Source organism: Polyodon spathula, chromosome 2, assembly GCF_017654505.1.
Source record: "Polyodon spathula isolate WHYD16114869_AA chromosome 2, ASM1765450v1, whole genome shotgun sequence".
NCBI classification, from domain to species: domain Eukaryota; kingdom Metazoa; phylum Chordata; class Actinopteri; order Acipenseriformes; family Polyodontidae; genus Polyodon; species Polyodon spathula.
Genome location: NC_054535.1, coordinates 84,409,376 through 84,429,112, shown reverse-complemented (window position 1 = coordinate 84,429,112; position 19,737 = coordinate 84,409,376). Strand labels below are relative to the sequence as shown.

General features: G+C 35.2%; 1 protein-coding gene across 1 annotated transcript in view; it reads left to right on the top strand.

Annotated features, from left to right (window-relative positions):
* The window catches only part of LOC121302505 (sorting nexin-24-like), a 49,976-nt gene extending 30,709 nt beyond the window's left edge, over positions 1 to 19,267 (top strand). The window contains exons 4-7 of the mRNA XM_041232521.1: positions 15,198 to 15,292; positions 15,398 to 15,430; positions 16,347 to 16,411; positions 18,064 to 19,267. Coding sequence (XP_041088455.1) covers positions 15,198 to 15,292; positions 15,398 to 15,430; positions 16,347 to 16,411; positions 18,064 to 18,134 — 264 coding nt within the window. The 3' untranslated portion in view covers positions 18,135 to 19,267. The remainder of the gene's footprint in view (positions 1 to 15,197; positions 15,293 to 15,397; positions 15,431 to 16,346; positions 16,412 to 18,063) is intronic.
* The last annotated feature ends 470 nt before the right edge of the window (positions 19,268 to 19,737 follow it).

The window sequence follows — 19,737 nt, the reverse complement described above, 5'->3', positions numbered from 1 at the left end:
TGTAATATTATTTAATTATTGACACAAGTAAACATTACATACACAATTTGTCAGCACTTTCACGAAATAACTTTTTTAATATTCAGTGTACTCATTTTAATGACGGCTTTTGGGTAGACTATTGCGATATTTCTGGTAATTTTAATGAGGAATTAAATTTGAGCCCTTTTGGTTCTTAAAAAAAAGATTTTCCATGTATTAGTATGATTTACCATATCTTCCTCTGCTTTACAGTGCTTTTCTGTGCTTTCACTATGCTTCAATCTGCTGTGCTTTTACGATGGGAAAATATCCTTATCAGTCTAGCGTGTATGGATAACCTACCAAAAGACTGTTATCACTAGCTGCTGCATTTAGAAACAGTTTAAACTCAGGGTTTTACATATTTTATCACACCTATGGGCTTTGATAAATTAAAAAGAAGTATTGATCGATTAATCTTCTCTACCTGAGTGTGGTATAAAAAACGATGCGGTAAAATGAAATCTTGAAAAATGGCTCAAGGTATACTCAAGGTACACCCCATATTTCACAATTTCTCAGAGTGAAGAAAAAAGACTGCAACTTAGAGCATTTGCTCACTGGTGCTTGCCTTTCACGGCAGTACTACAAGTTTTATAGTATCTTAGTTGCAAGCATTTAGATTTCAAGACCACGCCACTTTAGCATACTTTGCATAAAATATGTCCTAAACAAAGTTGTTCAAGCAGGAGGAAGGCAGACAAAAATCAAGCAGACACTATCGACTTCATTTGATAAACTTAGTAAATGTCCAACACAATAATGAGATACCGTTCTGTACATACGAAACGTATCTATTTAATAAAAGAAGCAGTTCACACAAACTCTAATTCTGGAGCAAGGTACATTACTCAGCTATATCTCTTGAAGCAAAAGTAGCTGATGGGGAAAACCTGCTCCCAAAAAGTAATACCAAAAACAAACAAACACTAATTTTTAATTATAATTAAAAACATTTATTGAAAATTAAATAAATCAAACTTCTGTATTTGCTTTCGCTGGTACTACATCCTTCGTTACAACCGGCTCCTCTCTCCTTTCACTCTCATCAGTGTCAGTGGCTGAGGTCATCAGTGTGGGGTGGCAGAAGTGGATGGGGAAGCATGCTGCCTTTGGCTATTATTTTAGACAGCCTTACTTCACATGTTCCATGGTAGCCATCTTGAAGAAATGGAAGAATGTGATTGGCTAATAGATGTGCTTAACTGTAGATGAGGCAAGATTGTATTTGCCTCCTCTGAATGTACAGCGGTGTTTGGATGGAGTGGATACCTCCCTGTAAAATAAGTATGCCTCATATTACATATAAATAAGAACGGATCTATTTTAAAATGATCGAGTAGGCAGTGCCTCCTCCAACGAGCCGCCAGTGATGGTTAGTGTTTGCTGTTAGGAGCGCCAAAACAGCCAGTCTTCACACATTTAAAATATATTGCATTATATTTTTTATTTTTAATTTTCACTTTATTTGTTACATTATGCTATTGTCTGCACTAATTATTATTTACTTTTATAATTAAACAGCTGCACAGAATATTGTTGTTTGTTTAGAAAATGCAATAAATAAGTTTTCATATGGTAAGTGCACATTTAGATGAAGTGGCAGAGAGGACATATCATTTTCCTTGGCTACTGATTGCAGTGACAGGTAACTGGTAAAATGTGTGCTTATTTCAAGAAAGGAAGTTACCACACAGAAGTAAAATTACACATAGTGCAAAGAAATATATATTTAAAAATAAAAAAAACTGAACAATCCTGGATCAATTTTTAAATGCATATAGTTTGTGTGTGTGTGTGTATGTATGTATGTATGTATGTATATATATATATATATATATATATATATATATATATATATATATATATATATATATATATATATATATAATATTAATAATATTATGAGTCTTCAGCAGGTGTTCGTCCACAACTTTTAATCGTAAGAAAATTTCAGTAATTGTCAAAATATAATACAACATACATTAGAGATATATATATATATATATATCTCTATATACAGTACATATACATATACGTACATATCTATAATAGTATATATATATATATATATATATATATATATATATATATATACACACACACACACACACACACACACACACACACACACACACACACACAAACATATGTAACATTGCTTTGGATGTGCATATATAGACAATTACCCATGAAGAGTAGACAAGAGATAGAATACCATCATTCAGTTTGTCCTCTTTTAGGTTTTGTTAAAATGAAGGAGGTGGTGGAGAGATTACATGCTAAATCTAGAGAAAGACAGACTGTTTTTGCTTCCTCATTAGTCTGTGAACACTGTGTTAAATAATATTAATGGCTGGGATTGTCAGTACTTACCAGGGCTTTCACCGGTACAAGTGATTTTATTGATCGATACAGATGCAGTGTAATGCTGAAGATTATTCTGCTCCGATTTTTATCAAAGCCTTAACTAAGTTTATTAGCGCACACAGTATCTTTTAAATAGATCTAGATGATGATGTTGATTGGGAAAAGCAGAATACCATCCATCTTTTTGATCTGCTAATAACTGAAATCCATCATTGTTTCTATCAGCTGTGTTCACATTCTCCAGAGTCTACAAGTTTTTGGAGCAAGCAAGGGAATGTAGGACAATATGCAGCGTCTGTTTTTTATCAGTAGTTTCATGAACTGGCACTGGTGGTCCTGCATTGAAGTAAAGTTGATTGAGAGCAACACTGCTTAACCATTATTAATAATACAATAAACACAGATTAATTGTCGGCAAGTTTGTCTGTAATAGGTGAAGGAAAAACTGAGTAACAGAAACTAAACATTTTCAATTCATTGTAGCGCGTCAGTTTAAAATGTCTTCTGGTTGTGAAGTCTTTCCATCCGTTTTGTTTTACAGCTTTAAGTACAAGAGTCATTTTTTTTTAAATTTCATGTTTTAATATAAAATCTGTACTAGAAAGTAAATGTTTTCATAGCAGCATTCATTTGCTCCATACAACAGGACATTGCTTTGTAATGCTGATATATTCACATATAGATTTAAGACCAAAATAGCATAATTCGTTTATTAATTTCAAAACCTCCAACTAACTACATTTAGTGTACTAGTTTCAGTAATATTTTATAATTATAATTTGCACTTTAAAACTACTTGATATTTGTATTTGCCCAAATCTGAGCAAGAAATCTGTATTTTAATATACGTAGACTGAACATCTGCGAGAATAGATGTGTTGGTATCATTTAAAGCAGCAGCTGTGCATTATGAAAGAAGAAAGAAATCACTGAATTGGATTTTATTTGTGTTAGCTTTTTATTTAGTCAATACACTGCATTTCAAACTGGATGTTTTAAGAACATTGTCAAATCTCTCGTGACATACAGAAAAGTGCTATTCATTTTTATTCTACAACCCTTTTGTGTTTGCAGTTTTATCAACAACGGGAACACACACAGGAGAAATTAAACCTTTTTTTAAATGAGGTTCTAGCAGCTAAGTCAACCATGAATGGTGACACCCCCCTCCCCCCCATATGCTTAATTTGATTAAGCACTTAGTTATTAGTTGAGATTAATGTATATTTCTCCTGCTAGTTCTTTCCAATTACTTTGTATATATACAACCCCAGACCTTGTTAATTATGTGAAGGTTGTTCAGTAATTTTTAACAATATTTTCAGAGCAGGGGCTATTACCAGTGTAACCTTGCCATCAAGTGGAAACTCTCAGCAGATTAGGAACTGACTGGAGACCATTCATTTTCAGGCCAAGTCTAATTACTGTGGGCTACCTGCTACAGGCAGCAAGCTCCAGCACTTAAGTAATGTCGGTGATTCTGAGAACCAAAAGGAAAAGATTAATTGTTTGCTTTGTTTTGTCCCTCAGGGGACATGGGGTACTTAATCAAGAAAAATAATTCCTTCTTGTGTGGATTTAGTATGTTTGCAGAAACCCTTGCAGTATAAAGATAGGTGTAGAAGCAGCATTCTCCTGTTAACTGCTTAGATATAGTGGAACAAATGTAAAAGAACAAGGCCATTGATCGTTGTTTAACATTTCTCACAGTAAGTAATTTGGCTGTTTTTTTTTTGTTGTTTTTTTTTTATTCTGACCAATACTGTTACACAATATTGTCTAGCTCTTCCGAAATTTAATCAAGTAGACAACAAAAAAAAAAAAAAAAAAAATCCAAATTGGTCTTAATTGCAAGAGCAGAGAATGTGCCAAACGATGTGGTGTTTCTAATTAAAAAGAACCCCGAACTAGTAAGCCCCATTAATTCAACCTTTTCCTATCTGATAAATAAGCTTTCAAATAGTGGAGTAGATTAATTGCATGCAATTAATTCTGAATTGAATGTGAAGGTCAGGAAAACTACTACTACGACTACTAATACAAACTATTGGACTATTGTCTGTAAGCTTATTACTTTAATGGAGTGGCTCAGGACTACAGTGCAGTTAGCCACTGCATATGCTTTTTCCATGTTCCAGTTTATTATTTTATTATGCAGGGGCACAAAGATCTAAAATTATTATTATTATTATTATTATTATTATTATTATTATTATTATTATTATTATTAAAGGTGAACCATTATTCCAAGTGTTATATTCAGAATGGTAATTGGGGTCAGAACCGCAGTTAATGTAAACATTCAGCTCTCTGTGTAAGGCTGGAATTCCTTATTGCAAGTTACAGTATTGCTTTGCTCTTGTGGTTTATCATGTCACCCTAACCCATGGAGTTACATAATTATTATTGGTCCAGTTTGTTGTACAGTAGGAAGAAAGTAGTTGTTGTAGCAGACCAGTTTAATAAGAAATGGGGGTTAATAATATGTGGTGAATGTGCCTGTTGGGTGTTAGTGGGGAAAATGATATTCAGTGCTACATTGCACTAAGCAACTGCAACAACCCAGGAAAATGACAGAGTACAAATATTGGCTAAGTAGATCGAAACTGAATACATTGATGTACCCAGACATTCCCAAAAACCAATAATCTTCCATCCTAAAAAGCATATGTCCGCTCTTGAATTTCTGCACAAGTGATGTGATGTACCAGTTGACAAAGTGATTGGGCAGGAAGAGCATGATATGAAATGTTTTCATTGGTGTTCTGTCTGGTCCTTGCTTTCACTCAGTATGCATTGGGAAGTAGATTCTTATAAAGTGCTGTTAGCTGAATTATTCACTTTGTACACCATGGTACACTGGGTCACTTTGAGTAATTTAGGACAGATAACAATTATATATTATTATTATTATTATTAAACATATATAAAATTTATTGGGGGGGGTTGCTTGCATATATTTGCATGATTCAGTCATTTACCCCTCCTGTTTTGTTAAAAAAAGTGTTCAAATCTGGACAAAATATAATAGACATACTTCTATACAAGAAATGGTTTACTTACCTAAATACCTACACTACTATTATATACTGTAAATGCACATGGACTGTACAGTGACCCTTTACATGCATGCACTGCAGTAGCTGTGTAAGTCAGTCAGTCCGTCACTAGAACAATTCAATACAGTGAAAGTTGACGGTCCCAGTGACTCATCGAGCAAAGGCAGTTTTGTGTTCAGTGCAGGGTGAATTATATCTAAACGCTCGCTCCCTTGAATCCTGCATACTGTAAATTAGGGATGAAAAATAGCAGGGCAACTCCTCACACTTCAGCCACACTTACTGGACAGGAGCCCCACAAATCCAGGCAGGTAAGAGACGATTGCCTTGACAGTGGGAACAAAGGTTGCCTGTTGATCTTCAGTCATCTAGGTGAGGAAGTGTGATGCGACATTTGAACTGGGCAAATAATAATAATTAAAAAAAAAATATATATAATATATATATATATATATATATATATATATATATATATATATATATATATATATATAGATAGTCTTTCACATGATGTCAGGGGCAGGCCTCTATGACCCATGGCAGTGATAACAGAAAATTGATGTCCATTATTTGGTGCTTTCAGTTGCCAAGTTGAATGGCTCTGCAGTAAATGTTTTTTTTTTTTTTTTTTTTACCTACTGACTTTATGACCACCTTGTTCAAATACTGTAAGACATACTTAATCCAGGTGTAGCAAATGCAGGACCGTGGAGCTATTTTTACTCCATTTTGTCATGTATTCCAGAAATCTTGGATCTTGCCATTTGTTTCCCTAGCACAACTGAAATTTACCAACAAATACCGGTACCTATTGTGGACGAATATAATTTTATTTGGTCTTCTCAATAGAGAGTGTAGCAGAGTTGCGGCAAGAAAGAGACTCGAAGGCAAGACAGCTGCAGTTTATTAAATGTGTGTTTTAGCACTTAAACAAAACAAGTCATGAACAAAAAGGGCAAAAGAACCAAAATTAAAGGTTTAACAAAACACAAACACGATGTCAGGCTGGGGATTCACCTTCACTGAACATACATATCTCTATCCTAGCAACACTGAACACTCACCTACTCCTCTCCCAGATAGAGGATTTCTGACTGTTTTTATGCAGATGGCCACTCCCTAATTAGCACCAATTCACACTAACTGGAGAGTGGCCACACCTGTGATTGCTGGCAGAGACATTAACCCGTCCCTGCCACACAGGTTAACCAGAATGGAAAGAGGTTAAGAGATGACTTAATATAAAGTCTATTATACGTTAAAGTGGTGAGGTCTGTTTGATTAGTACGAACATGTAATTTTTCAGAAAAATTGGAAATTTACAGCAGAATGGCATTGATGAATGCAGTCTTGCAGAGTTGATGCGATTCATTTGTCATCGGCATGAAAAAGGTTAATCAGTATTTGCTGGGCAGGTTGTGTTGCCTGGTTCAGTAATTGTACTATTCTGTGCCTTTATCAAACCGTTCCTGGTTTGGCTGGGTGGGTAAGAAAGGTGTCACCGAAGAGAATCCACAATGAATTACTTGTGATTGCAGAAAGATTACATTTCTTTCTTCTTGCTGCAAAAAAAAAAAGTGTTTCTGTCCAAATAAATGCATGGGGTACATAAAACATGCTGGGGAATAACCTTAAGGAGAAAAATCAATTGCAATTCATATTTCATGAGACCATTATTGCTTGTGAAAGTGTGGCAGCAATTTGTTTTATAGGACTGTTCACTGGTTGCCTCATTTTGCATTGCTGTTCTGTACCAACCTATTTTTCTTCGCGTTTCTTGCTTAATGTCTGAAAGCAGTAACTTTTGGAAATGAGCGTTTCCTTTTGAAGGCACTTGCATGTTCTTTTCTTGACAAGGTTCTATCATCCGTGAAGTTATCGATTTGCCAGTATTTTAACCATCAAACTGGATCCATTTGAGTAACTGTGGTTTTTAGACAATTTCTTGGACAGGCATCACAGCAATTGGCTAGTTTAAAGACAGTATTTCAATTTGTAGACAGTATTTCAAACCCTGTTCATTTTTGAAGAAGCTTCAGACTTCATAGCCCCACTGTGGACTGAGATGTCATAGAGAGACAGAAAACGCAGCTCACTTTATGGATTGCTGTTAGGTCAACAAAACTTTGGCAGCATTGATTAACATGACAGTGAATACAACAGTACATTTATCACTTATGGCACTGCTGTAGAAAATCTAATAAGAGGCAAACAATTCCCACTAGAGCTGTAACAGGTTCAGTGTGGCTAATAGTGCATGCACTGGAAATGTCTGCCTTTACTATTATGCCCTTACTACAGGTTGGATAGTTTCACTCAGAGCTATGATGCCCCTAAACAGACATAGTATGGTCATATAAAACATATTCTTTGCTTATGTATAAGTTGCTGTAATACCAAAGGGAATATGACTGGCACAGGTAAATTGAAATTAAAAAAAAAAAAAAAAGAAAATGTAAAGAATAATGTACACCCAAATGTGAATAATAAGACTGCAACTACTTTTTTTTGGTATGGTATGCATTATTTGTTAAAATTATGCCATTGATTTAATGAATATAGTTTCACCAGTTTCTCAGATATGTATAGAAAATGAACTTTTACTTGCAGCACTATCTTGATTTTGAATATGCTTTCACCACTGTAAATCTGGCTGTCATTTTAATGTGCGTGTTTGTAAAGCTGTTCTGAAGCAGAGTTTGTGAAGAATGTAAACGCCAGTGGTTTATCCAGTCATAAACTTTTACTATATTTCCTAATGTTACCTTCCAGATAAATACATTAGAAAATATTTGCTGCCTTTTGTAGATCGTATAGATGCTTTTACTATCATGAAACTGTATGAACTTTTTATAGCTTACGAGGTGCTGATATACAGGTAGTGTATGTTTAAATTCAGTACAGTAGTTTTTGTATTTTGTCAATTTGTGTTGGACGCTACAAATAAGCAGATATACTGCGTGAAGAACTCAAAGCTTTCCTTATCATTAGTTAGTATGTTTTTCCAGCTGGCACTATAGATGTAAGCATTTTACATACTGTATACCTGCATGTGACTGTTTGGGATAAATTGTGTTTGTAACCAGTTAGCTGGTTGCCTGCATTTTAAAGAGAAATATTAGCTATTGCTTTTATCCCAGTTTTACAATACATTTAAAATGGTCTCTCTCTCTCTCTCTCTCTCTCTCTCTCTCTCTCTCTCTCTCTCTCTCTCTCTCTCTCTCTCTCTCTCTCTCTCTATATCTATATATATATATATATATATATATATATATATATATATATATATATATATATATATATATATATATATATATATATATATATATATATACAAACACACACAGTGCCTATAGAAAGTCTACACCACATTTCATCAAAAGTTTCACCTTTTGTTGCCTTATAGTCTGGAATTAAAATGCTTTAATTTTTTTTTTTTTTCATTTATTTAAGCATCCTACCCCACAACTTTCAGGTGAAAAAAGTATTCTATAACTCTGTAGAAAATTAATTAAAAATAAAAACTGAAATAGCTTGGTTGGATAAGTGTCCAGCCCCCTTGTAATAGCAATCCTAAATTAGCTCAGGTGTAGGTAATCGCCTTCAAAATCACACACCAAGTTAAGTGGCCTCCACCTGTGTTAAATTGTAGTGATTCGCATGATTTCAGAATAAACTCATCAGTTCCTGTAGCTTCCCTCTGCTGGGTAGTGCATTTCAAAGCAAACACTCAACCATGACCACCAAGGCCCTTTCAAAAGAACTCCAGGACAAAGTTGTTGAAAGGGACAGATCAGGGATGGGTATAAAAAAAAATATCAAAGGCCTTGAATATCCCCTGGAGCACGGTCAAGGTGATTATTAAGAAGTGGAAGGTGTATGACACCACCAAGACCCTGCCTAGATCAGACCGTCCCTCCAAACTGGATGACCGGGCAAGAAGGAGACTGATCAGAGAGGCTACCAAGAGGCCAATGGCAACTTTGCAGGAGCTACATGCTTTTATGGTCAAGACTGGTCAAAGTGTGCATGTGACAACAATATCCCAAGAACTCCACAAATCTGGCCTGTATGGTAGGGTGGCAAGAAGGAAGCCATTACTCAAGAAAGCCCACCTTGAATCCCATTTGAAGTATGCAAAAAAGCACTCGGGAGATTCTGTAGCCATGTGGCAAAAAGTTTTGTGATCTGACGAAACTAAAATGGAACTTTTTGGCCTAAGTGCAAAGCGTTATGTTTGACGCAAACCCAACACAGCGCATCACCCAAAGAACACCATCCCCACTGTGAAGCGTGGTGGTGACAGCATCATGTTATGGGGATGTTTCACAACGGCAGGGACTGGGGCACTTGTCAGGATAGACGGGAAAATGAATGGAGCAAAGTACAGAGAAGTCCTTGAGAAAAACCTGCTGCCCTCTGCAAGAAAGCTGAAACTGGGACGGAAGTTCACCTTTCAGCATGACAGTGACCCAAAGCACACAGCCAAAGCTACACTGGGGTGGCTAAGGAACAAAAAGGTAAATGTCCTTGAGTGGCCTTGACAGAGCTTGAACAGTTTTGTAAAGAAGAATGATTAAATATTGCAAAGTCTAGGTGTGCAAAGTTGGTAGAGACCTATCCCAACAGATTCACAGCTGTAATTGCTGCCAAATGTGCTTCCACCAAGTAGTAACTCGGGGGTGGAGACTTATTCAATTATGATCTTTCAGTTTTGTATCTTTAATATAGAATTTTTTTTTTCTCAATTTTTTTTTTTCCCCTTAACAGTGTGGAGTATGGTGTGTAGATCAGTGGAAAAAAAAAAAAAAAAAAAATCCTCATTTAATGCATGAAACTCTGAGGCACAAAATAACAAAAGTTCAAGGGGGTGTAGACATTCTATAGGCACTATATATATATATATATATATATATATATATACACACACACACACACACACACACACACACACACACACACACACACACACACACACATTTCCTTCTGTACATAATTCCATGATTTCTGGTTAATTTATTGGTTATCTCGGTAGAATTTTTTTTTTTTTTTCAGAACTCCTCCTGTTAAAAAAACCAAACAAAAAATGAAGTTAAACAATCAGTAAACCGGTGAATTTAAAAGTGATTTGCTTCATTTACATTTCTCGCTATAAATGGTTCCCTACTTTGTCTGACCGAGCAGTGTGAGAATATTGATTAGCCATCACAGTGGCATCAGAACTACTCTTAGGATTCAATTTTTTGTTGTTTTGCATAATGTATCGACCTAATGTGGTAAATGAGCATCAAGCGTAGTGAGAGGATGAATTGTTTACTCGCATAAAAATAACCTTTCAATAAGGGAAGATGCATGGCTCACACTTTTGGTGCTGTTCTGCTGCCCCAAGCAGATGGCATTCAGCAGCTATTGATTTCCTCCTGCATCACAGACCTGGGTGTGCTCGAGGAGGAGGACAAGGAGGATTAATAAGAATTGTCCCTGTAGAAAAAGAAATGCATGTTGTCAGAACATTCTTCAGTTTATATTTTTGGATTAAACCAGGCATGCATGTGTGACTCGTAGTGTGTTGATTATAATAAATCTCCTGTCCCTTATTACTGATATCCTGAGAATAACTAATCCAGTTGTGATAAAACTGAAAACAAGGATGCACAATCATACAGAATGCATGTATGAACTTGTAAAATAAATATTTGTATTTAATTGTTACAGTTTACAGACTCCTTTTTATACAGTAATTGCTCACTATTCGCTCAGCATAAACAAACATGCATAATTCATACTGTTTAAACCATTTATATTGTACTCTAAATCAAGCTAATCCATGTGCACAATTGTAGTTTTATTCCATTGCGAATCTCGTATTTATTGTACATTTCAAACCTGATAAAATTTCTTTGAAATGAGTGCATTAACCCCAAATGCACTGAATTCCCAGTGCTCCTTGCAGTCCTGTGCTGTGATTTGTGCACCTGCTTATTCTAGCAATTAGTTTCAGTGGGCATGTCAGAAAGGCCTTGGGGAATTCCCTCTGACCCATTGCCTAAAATATCCGTGAGACAGACAACAAGAAAACTTCTTGCTGTGTAAAATAACATGAATGTATAGCAGCAGACATCATGTGTGGTGCCTAGAGACAGATGAAACAATTCCCCAGAGGGTTACAGAATAAGCTTTATTTTGTTAATGCGAGAACAACACATATCTGAACAGTATTTATTTATTTATTTAAAATCTTGAAGAAGCATCATTGTGTTGCGTGTAAGTTATATTGTTTGTGTGCCATGCGATATAATTCTGATAGGGGGTTTATCATTTGGTAACATTTTGAAAGGTTTAATATTACCTTTTGCTTTTTCGTATTAGTAACACTCCCAGCATTCACATTTGTTTTATGGTACATGACCTTTTTCCCTTATGAGAGAGGTAGTAATCAAACATATGTGTATGTGTTTAACCCAGTGAAACTAAACTTATGATTATTTCCTGCTAGGGATACGTATTGATGTCAATATATAATCTAGAATACTATACCAATTGTGATGAAACTTCTTTACTCCATTATTTAGCTAGTTACTTAGTTACACTTAATTAAAAGCTTAATTTGTAAAAAAAAAAAAAAAAAAAACCCTAACCCTAACCCTAACCCTAACATATTACTGCTGGTGAAACCCCTCTGTATCATTTGGATTTGCCACATACGATAGAACTATGGGAGTCATAGACCGTTTTTTTTGGAGTAAGCCAGACATTAGTGGAAGAGAGGGGTTGCAGGAGGGGAGTTGTGTAAACCTCTGTCGGTAATTTGTACACAATAATGTTTTCTAAAAGTGGTATATATATTAATATAGTTTAGGCAACCATAAGGAAACACTAATTTTGTAAAAGTTGACTGTGGAACACAACCTCCTTTAATGTAAGATGAATAAACAGATCATCTCTTATAACTGTGAAAAGAAAAAATCTGTCTCCTCCTTTAATTTATACCTAAATGCCCCTAGTGAATTATCAAGAGCAATGACAGCTGTTCAAAGTGTGGCAAGCTACTGTAATTTTAATAATAAATAATAATAATTAAAAATATATATAATTGTATATAGGGGAGGAAAAATGTGGTGATTGGCTGAAATATTAAAGTAGGCTTTTGTTTGACTTTAATATATCTTCAAAAGGACAGTTAAATGAGCAGTGGCTGGGGACATCGTTATTAAGAGGCGGCGCAGTACTTTCCTGTATTTGAAATGCATTTCTATATATCTGTTTGGGGTCCTCAAGGCTCTGGAGGCACCATGTTGAAACTGTGTGGCATATACAATCATACTCTCGGAACGTTAGCAGACTCTTCTTGTCTGGGTTTTTAGTAAGCTCTTGAATTACCACTATAATTGGCTGATGAGCAGGCTTGGACCTAAAAAGAATGCCAATGTTCAATTTTCCAGTGTCCTCAGTGAAGATATGTCACCATTTATGCTGGGTTTAGTGACAGTTCTCTTGAAGGGAAACTCAAGGGAAATCATTACTCTGTTTATACCTCTCCCTTGTCAGACAGCATTATCCTGTGATATTTTAGCACTGTTTTCCACTGCATGATGGCATCTAGCTGAGGTTAAGGTAGAACAAGTCCCTTTTGTAATTTTGTGACTATTTTATAGTACTAGAAGAGAACAGATTCTGACAATTATTATATGGAATTCTACTGCAGAAACATGTGAAAGCAATCAATACAATCCACTGGGAGTGCACTTTTCTCAACCCAAAAAGGGGGGGAAAGCTTGTGTCTGAAACATTTTGCAGTAGTAGTCTAGTTTTTTTAGCACGTTCTCCCAAACTGTGTTATGTAACATAAATTCATTAGGTTAGCGACATCCCCAAAAATGTATTTGCTACTAATTAAAACAGTCGTGCAATGGGTGTTAAACTTACTGATCTGTTTGCGTTCTGGGTAAACACACACAACTTTAGCATCCAAATTCGACTTTCGAGTAGTTAGACCACTTTTTGTAGATGTAACAGTTGAAAACACCTGGGTATCTAGGAACATTGATTTACTCATCTTTACCAAATGAAAAAGTTTATTTCATAAGGCACCTGTCAATTGAGTTGAGGCTAGGTGATTTTGGCAGTCATCGGAGATACAGTTCTGATTGCAGTGTGTCCTTTCCTGATTTGGAAGGGGTTCATCTAAAAGAACAGAAAGTTTTGCAGGGCTTGGCATGCCTTTACCGTCCACCCCCGTCACTGAATTGGCATCTAGTTGAGGCTGTATTGAACTTGAGTAACCTACTTTGGGTCAGCATGTGTGCTAGTTCTTTATACATGTTGTCTACAAAATATATGTGTTTATTTTGGAGTCCATTAAGAAGGAAAGCCCTAGTGTAAAACTTGAGTGGGCCCTTGTAAAAACAGTGAACAAGCTATTCCTTGTGTAGTTTCTGTGAAATCAGTATAGAGCTACGTGAGTAGTTTAGTCCCCAGTGACAAAACATTTTTCAGCCCTGCGGTTTTTGCATCAAGTTGGTTTTGTTTCATTTACACATACATTTATACAAGGATTCAAAATTATTTACGTTCAGCAAATAACATTGTAGATTATTTGCCTTTGTGCCTCATAACAGAGGAAACCCTACCTGTTTTAAGATATACGTAACACTTCTATGAATGATGAATACAGGTGGGTGTGGCTGAAGAAGCACTAGATTGTAAGCTGATCTGTCAAGCTTAACAAGCAGCAGACCTTGTTAACATCCTCTACATCTAGAATTAATAACCGCAATCAATACACACAGAGGACTTCCCTTAGTAAGACCAGTTGGATTCTGTGAAAACCCACCCCTCCCGTGCAATGCTGTCAATTCATAAATTCCTTTCAGCAAAACGGTTTGTTTCAACAGCATTTACAGATTAGTTTTTTTTTTTTAATCTACAGAGAGAAGAAATTGTGCAGCTATCCAATGCAATATAAAGTATCTCTCTGGTATGTCTATTCAGAATGGTTTTAATTTAATTTAATTAATTTTCTATTTTATCTTTTAAATAACGTTTTCTACATTTTATGTGAAAAAGCATAGTTTTCCCTTTATCACAGATTGTGCTTTTGGCAGCCAGTTTATTTTTCGAGTATTTATTAAACCCTTTTCCCAAAACCTCTGTTTTACAGCCGTTTCCCTGCTGCTGTTTGGCACTGCTGAGGCGCTGTTTTGGAATGTGGTGAACGCCAATGTGTTACAATTTAAACAGAATTTTATGTCGGTGACAAGAGAGCTCATAGTGTGTGTGTGTGTGTGTATGGGTTACATTTACATGAAATTTCTCATAAATCTACTGTATTGTTTCAGTCGGTAGAATTACAACAGTATCGTTATTTGTTACTAATGGTTAAGATTAGATTACTTCAACATTCTTCATCAATTATATATTAACACAAAGCCAAACGAAGTGCATTTATGTCAATTACTTTTCCACAATTGTGAACATGTTCCTCCAAAGAATGCATTACATTCAGTCTAAAGGTAACTACAAACAAAAGGGCATATTCTGACATGTTTGGTAAATAATGCTGGAGGCATAGAGCAAGTGGTTTCTTGTAAGAATGGAGAAAATCAGTCAGATAATCAGTGGACCTGATCAAACACATGTTATAGACCTGCCAATTTAAACCATGTTTCTGTTCCTCATGCTGTGTGGTACAAAACATTGCAGTCATGCCGTTGCTTCCATCTGTTACAATTTGTGCTTGTTTTACAGACAATAATTATGGAGAATGAAGTTCTGCCGAAGATATTCCTTGAATTTTTAAATATCCGTCACTTTCCTTCATTACCAAAAACAGAGAGTTGTGGGTAAGATTTTTAAATTGTATATATTGAAAAAAATATATAGTAAAAACTAAAGAGAAAGGAAAACAGCACTGTTCTAACTATACATACAAATCTGTGCCTTTTCAGATCTCTTGATGAAACTGAATCGGAAGAATCGAGGTATGTTCTGTTTTAAGATTTCTTGGGGGAAAGGATCTGGAAGTCTGCAATAGCAAAATGTTTTGTCACACGAACTTCTACTATAACATGATTGCGAAAGATATATGTGCCTGAAATGTAGAATGGGTATGAACCAGTTTGATTTTGTGCCTGTAGGGAGTGTCCTTTCTGTTCACTTTGGATAGCCTTGTCTTACACCGTCAGTACAGAAAGCACAGTAATTTGCAAAGTTTATTGGGACAACAATTGTAAAAATACTGCTGCTGATAAAAGGAATATTCAGCAGCACAATATAAAACAATTATAAAAAGCACATATTGGTGCAACTCTGTAAAACGCCAATAGCTGTGTAACCCTCAAAGTTTCATATTATTTCTAGCAGCCCTTCATTCAAATTAATACAGGCTGTTGATAAGGTCAAACCAATGGCAATTATTTATTTTTTTTTTTTAAGTTATGATAGAAGTCTGGCACCTCAAATAAATCATTTGAGGTTGCAGTTTGATAGTAAAGGCTCTACAGTGCCATTTAAAGTACAAGTCTCGATAAAGAGTAATGAGGATATAGCGCTGCCATTTAGATTTCGATTATTATTTTATTGGAAGTGTCCTGCCACGTATAGGAATGAGTTGAGACTGGGCAGGTATTCTCCAAAATCAGTGCACACACAACATGCCTTCTGGGGGGCGGAGAATCACTGCCGGTGCCTTATACACTGACGTCCAGCATTCTAACCTTCGAGCAGTGGCATTTTTTGCCATGGGTGAAATTGAATTAGCAAGCAGTTAGTTGTTTTGATCTGTGTAAAACTGCTTCATATGAAGCAGGTTGCTTGCCTCACTTGATATCAGGTAGTTGGAGGTGTTTTCTATTTACCATTCCGTGATGCTGACTCTCCTGTTCTTGACCTTTCCAGTAAACTGTCCCACCAGCCCGTGCTTCTTTTCCTGAGGGATCCATATGTCTTGCCTGCAGCCGATGGTAATGAAATGCTGTCATCCTTTATCAGCTCTTTACTGGTTCCACCCTTCACCATATAAACCAACTAAATGTAAATTCTGGCCTCAGATATTGACATGTTTTCAGGTCCTCTGTAACATGTCAATAACGTTATTGTTTTATATATAACTGCCCCCCTTGTGTATTTGAAATTATAATATAAATTTAAAAAAAAAAGTTAGTTTTCTGCTTGTAGGAGAATATCTTTTTATTTATGTATTTATTTTTAGTGAATTACCTTTACATTTTGTGTTGCCCTGTTTTTATCTTTAATAGTATTTTAGAAATCTAAGTGAGATATAGAAGTCATGTTTTAAGTGATTAAAAAAGGAACATATTATACTTTATTTTTTAGTTGTGTTTACACAAGAATAACATTTCTGTTGAAAACTAAACATTATTACTATACCAAGCTTGAACATGGGTCACCTGACGTATAAATGTAATAACAGTTGGTAGTAACAACTCAGAAATAAAGAATACAAGCATATGTAAAATATCTTTAAAACTATCAACAGGGTTTGGATGTAGCACAGTTACAAGAAGTAGCACACACCGTTCTGTAAACAAGCTGTCCATCACATGACCATCCCCGAGATGTTACATATAAAATATATATATGTTAAAAATCACTGTTACAGTGGGTAACATAAGCAGCAGATCTGACAGATTGAGAGAGGGTTGATAACAGCACTTGTTTGGGAGGGGTCTCTGTTTCCGTGAGTGCACATATATAACTTGTGTTAAAATATGAACAGTTGTAAAAGTGGTGACTCTAGCAGACATTCTGGAGAACAGACTTCACTGCAGATTTCCACCCCTGCTTCGGTTAGGAATCAGGAAGTTGTAATCTGGAATGGCTACGTCTCCCTCCAAAACCCCTTGCAGATTTGTCACGTGGCTTTGCACACCTGTGACGTACTGACTATAAAACTCCCAGAGCGTCTGGGTTACAACCACATTGAAGTAGAATCCATTAACTGCATCATTTTAGGGCTAAATAACTACATCAATACAATTTAGGATCCTTACATCCTTCAATTAAATTGGAATGTTACAAGAAAAATTTGCTGGGGCTTTTTTTATTACTGTACAAACAACACAGAAAGAAAATGGCAAGTGGGGTACGCAAAGGGTTTTTTTGTTTTGTTTTTTTTGCTGAGGTTTCGCTTCTCAAGCTGACCTTTTAGCCCATTGTAGTTTTTTAGCCTCCTACAGTTTTGTATCTACACCACTCGAGGGAAAATTGTGAACGTAATGTTTGTATTGTGCTGTCGTACGCTTTTTTCATTTATGATTCTACATTTCTGAAAGGTTAGCTTCAAAAAAAAATGTTATAGTAGAGATTGAACACAAAGATTTTAAAAATGTTTTGTTTATCTAAGGAAGATCCTCCTCAAATAAGGATGTGTAAGATTTTGCTATATTATATTAAACATTAGTGTGTATAAGAAGTAGTGTAAACTATACACGGTGTATGGATCTGTATTTATTTTACAGTTATCAAATCAAAAGTAAATTTACTTGACAAAGTGTGTTTTGAGTTTTGAGTTTTTTTAAACAAGGATGAGTTGGTGCTTATTTTTAAAGTATACAATACTAATTACTCATTTAACTTGTCTCTTTGTTTCCAGATACTTTTCCAAATGTAGTTATTGAAGGAGTCGTTCATGGGATGTTTTACCCTCACATTCAGCCATGGTAGACAAAGCAATAATGAAGCAAAATGGACAGTTTTTCAGAAATAACTGGTGAGAAAAGGGATTCGGAAGATAACAGAAAGGGGTTTTACAATACCAGCAAAATGTAGTGTATAGATATATTACCGATTAATGCACTATGTAAGTATACTTACTAGCGATGGAATCAGTGAATAAACAAGCTGTTCATGTAGAGGCTTCATTTGTGTAAAACAACTGTATTGGAGAATGTTCTCTATTAAGGATTTTTAGATGGGCACTATGTTGTACATGTTGCTAGATGAACTGACATTTTAAAATATTGAAATACTTGTGTATCATCACCTACGTTACTTCTTTTGAGATTGCATTGCTCATCATTGTATCCTCTGTTTAACATACATATGGTATATATACATACTTACCTACTTCTGACTGGTGCAGTGTCCTTTGAAAAAGGAAATACAGTACTGTAGATGGGATAGTCAGCAAGTAAAAATAAATAGTTTGTTGAATTATTTAAATTATCAAATGTATGCATTGTCTACATATGTTTAAATCTGTTTTTTTTTTCTACATTATATATTCAAATTATTTTTGTGATTAAAAAAAAAAAAAATCTAATGTATTGCTGCTTTTAAGGTTGAAAAAACACCCATGAAAATACACGCTTTGAATAAGTGTTGTCTTGAACCGTTCTTTTACTTTTGTTACTGTGCTGTTTCCAGTCGAATGAAATGTATCCTGTGATAATGTGTCTGACTCGTCTATACTGAGAATGCAGGTTACAGTACTGAATTACATCTGAAAAAGGGAGATCAAATATTGTCTTCCACTTTAACTAATCCATGTCAGCTGTATCAGCTTTGTTTGGTTTGAGACAATAAAAAACACCTTGAAGCATGTTATTGGTATCAAGAGAAAGCCAGCTCATGATCCTGCGATTATAAAATGTTAAGGTTAAGCTAACAAACTTGTGATAACTTGCATTAGAGGTATAACTGTGGTATTCTAGCACTTTGTGACCTTGTTTGTATACATGACTTGACACCCGGCTTAAATAGACGTCAACATACAGTATAATTCTAATAAAGTGCACCGTGATTATTTATATAGACATCAACGTACAGTATAATACTAATAAAGTGCACCATGATTATTTCTCTCTTGTCTAAGCTTGTTATTTAGCTGTGGTGGTATCTGTTTATCCCATCAACATTTATCAGACTCAATTATTCTTGTATTTGTAATAACACCACCCTGTGTAAAACACTGAAGAGGTCTATATTAGTACTGTAGTGTATGTGTGGTTGTAATAACTAAAAAACGTGTTTTTTTTTTTTTTTTTGTTTTAAAGTTTATATAGTTCACAGATGTGATATTTATTTATTTATTCATCCATATATCAATAGGTCAAATCCTTGTCCTGTGTGTGATTTCAGACCAAAAGCATAGCCCTTTTTACAGTCAACAATTATAAATATACACTTTGTTAGTTTAAGTGGAATGAAAAAGTGTTGTAATGACTGTATTCGTTTGTGTACAAAAAAAAAAAAAACACATTAGAAGCATCAACACTTTTACACAACAATTTCAATACAATTATATAAAAGCGTGTATAAACTCTAC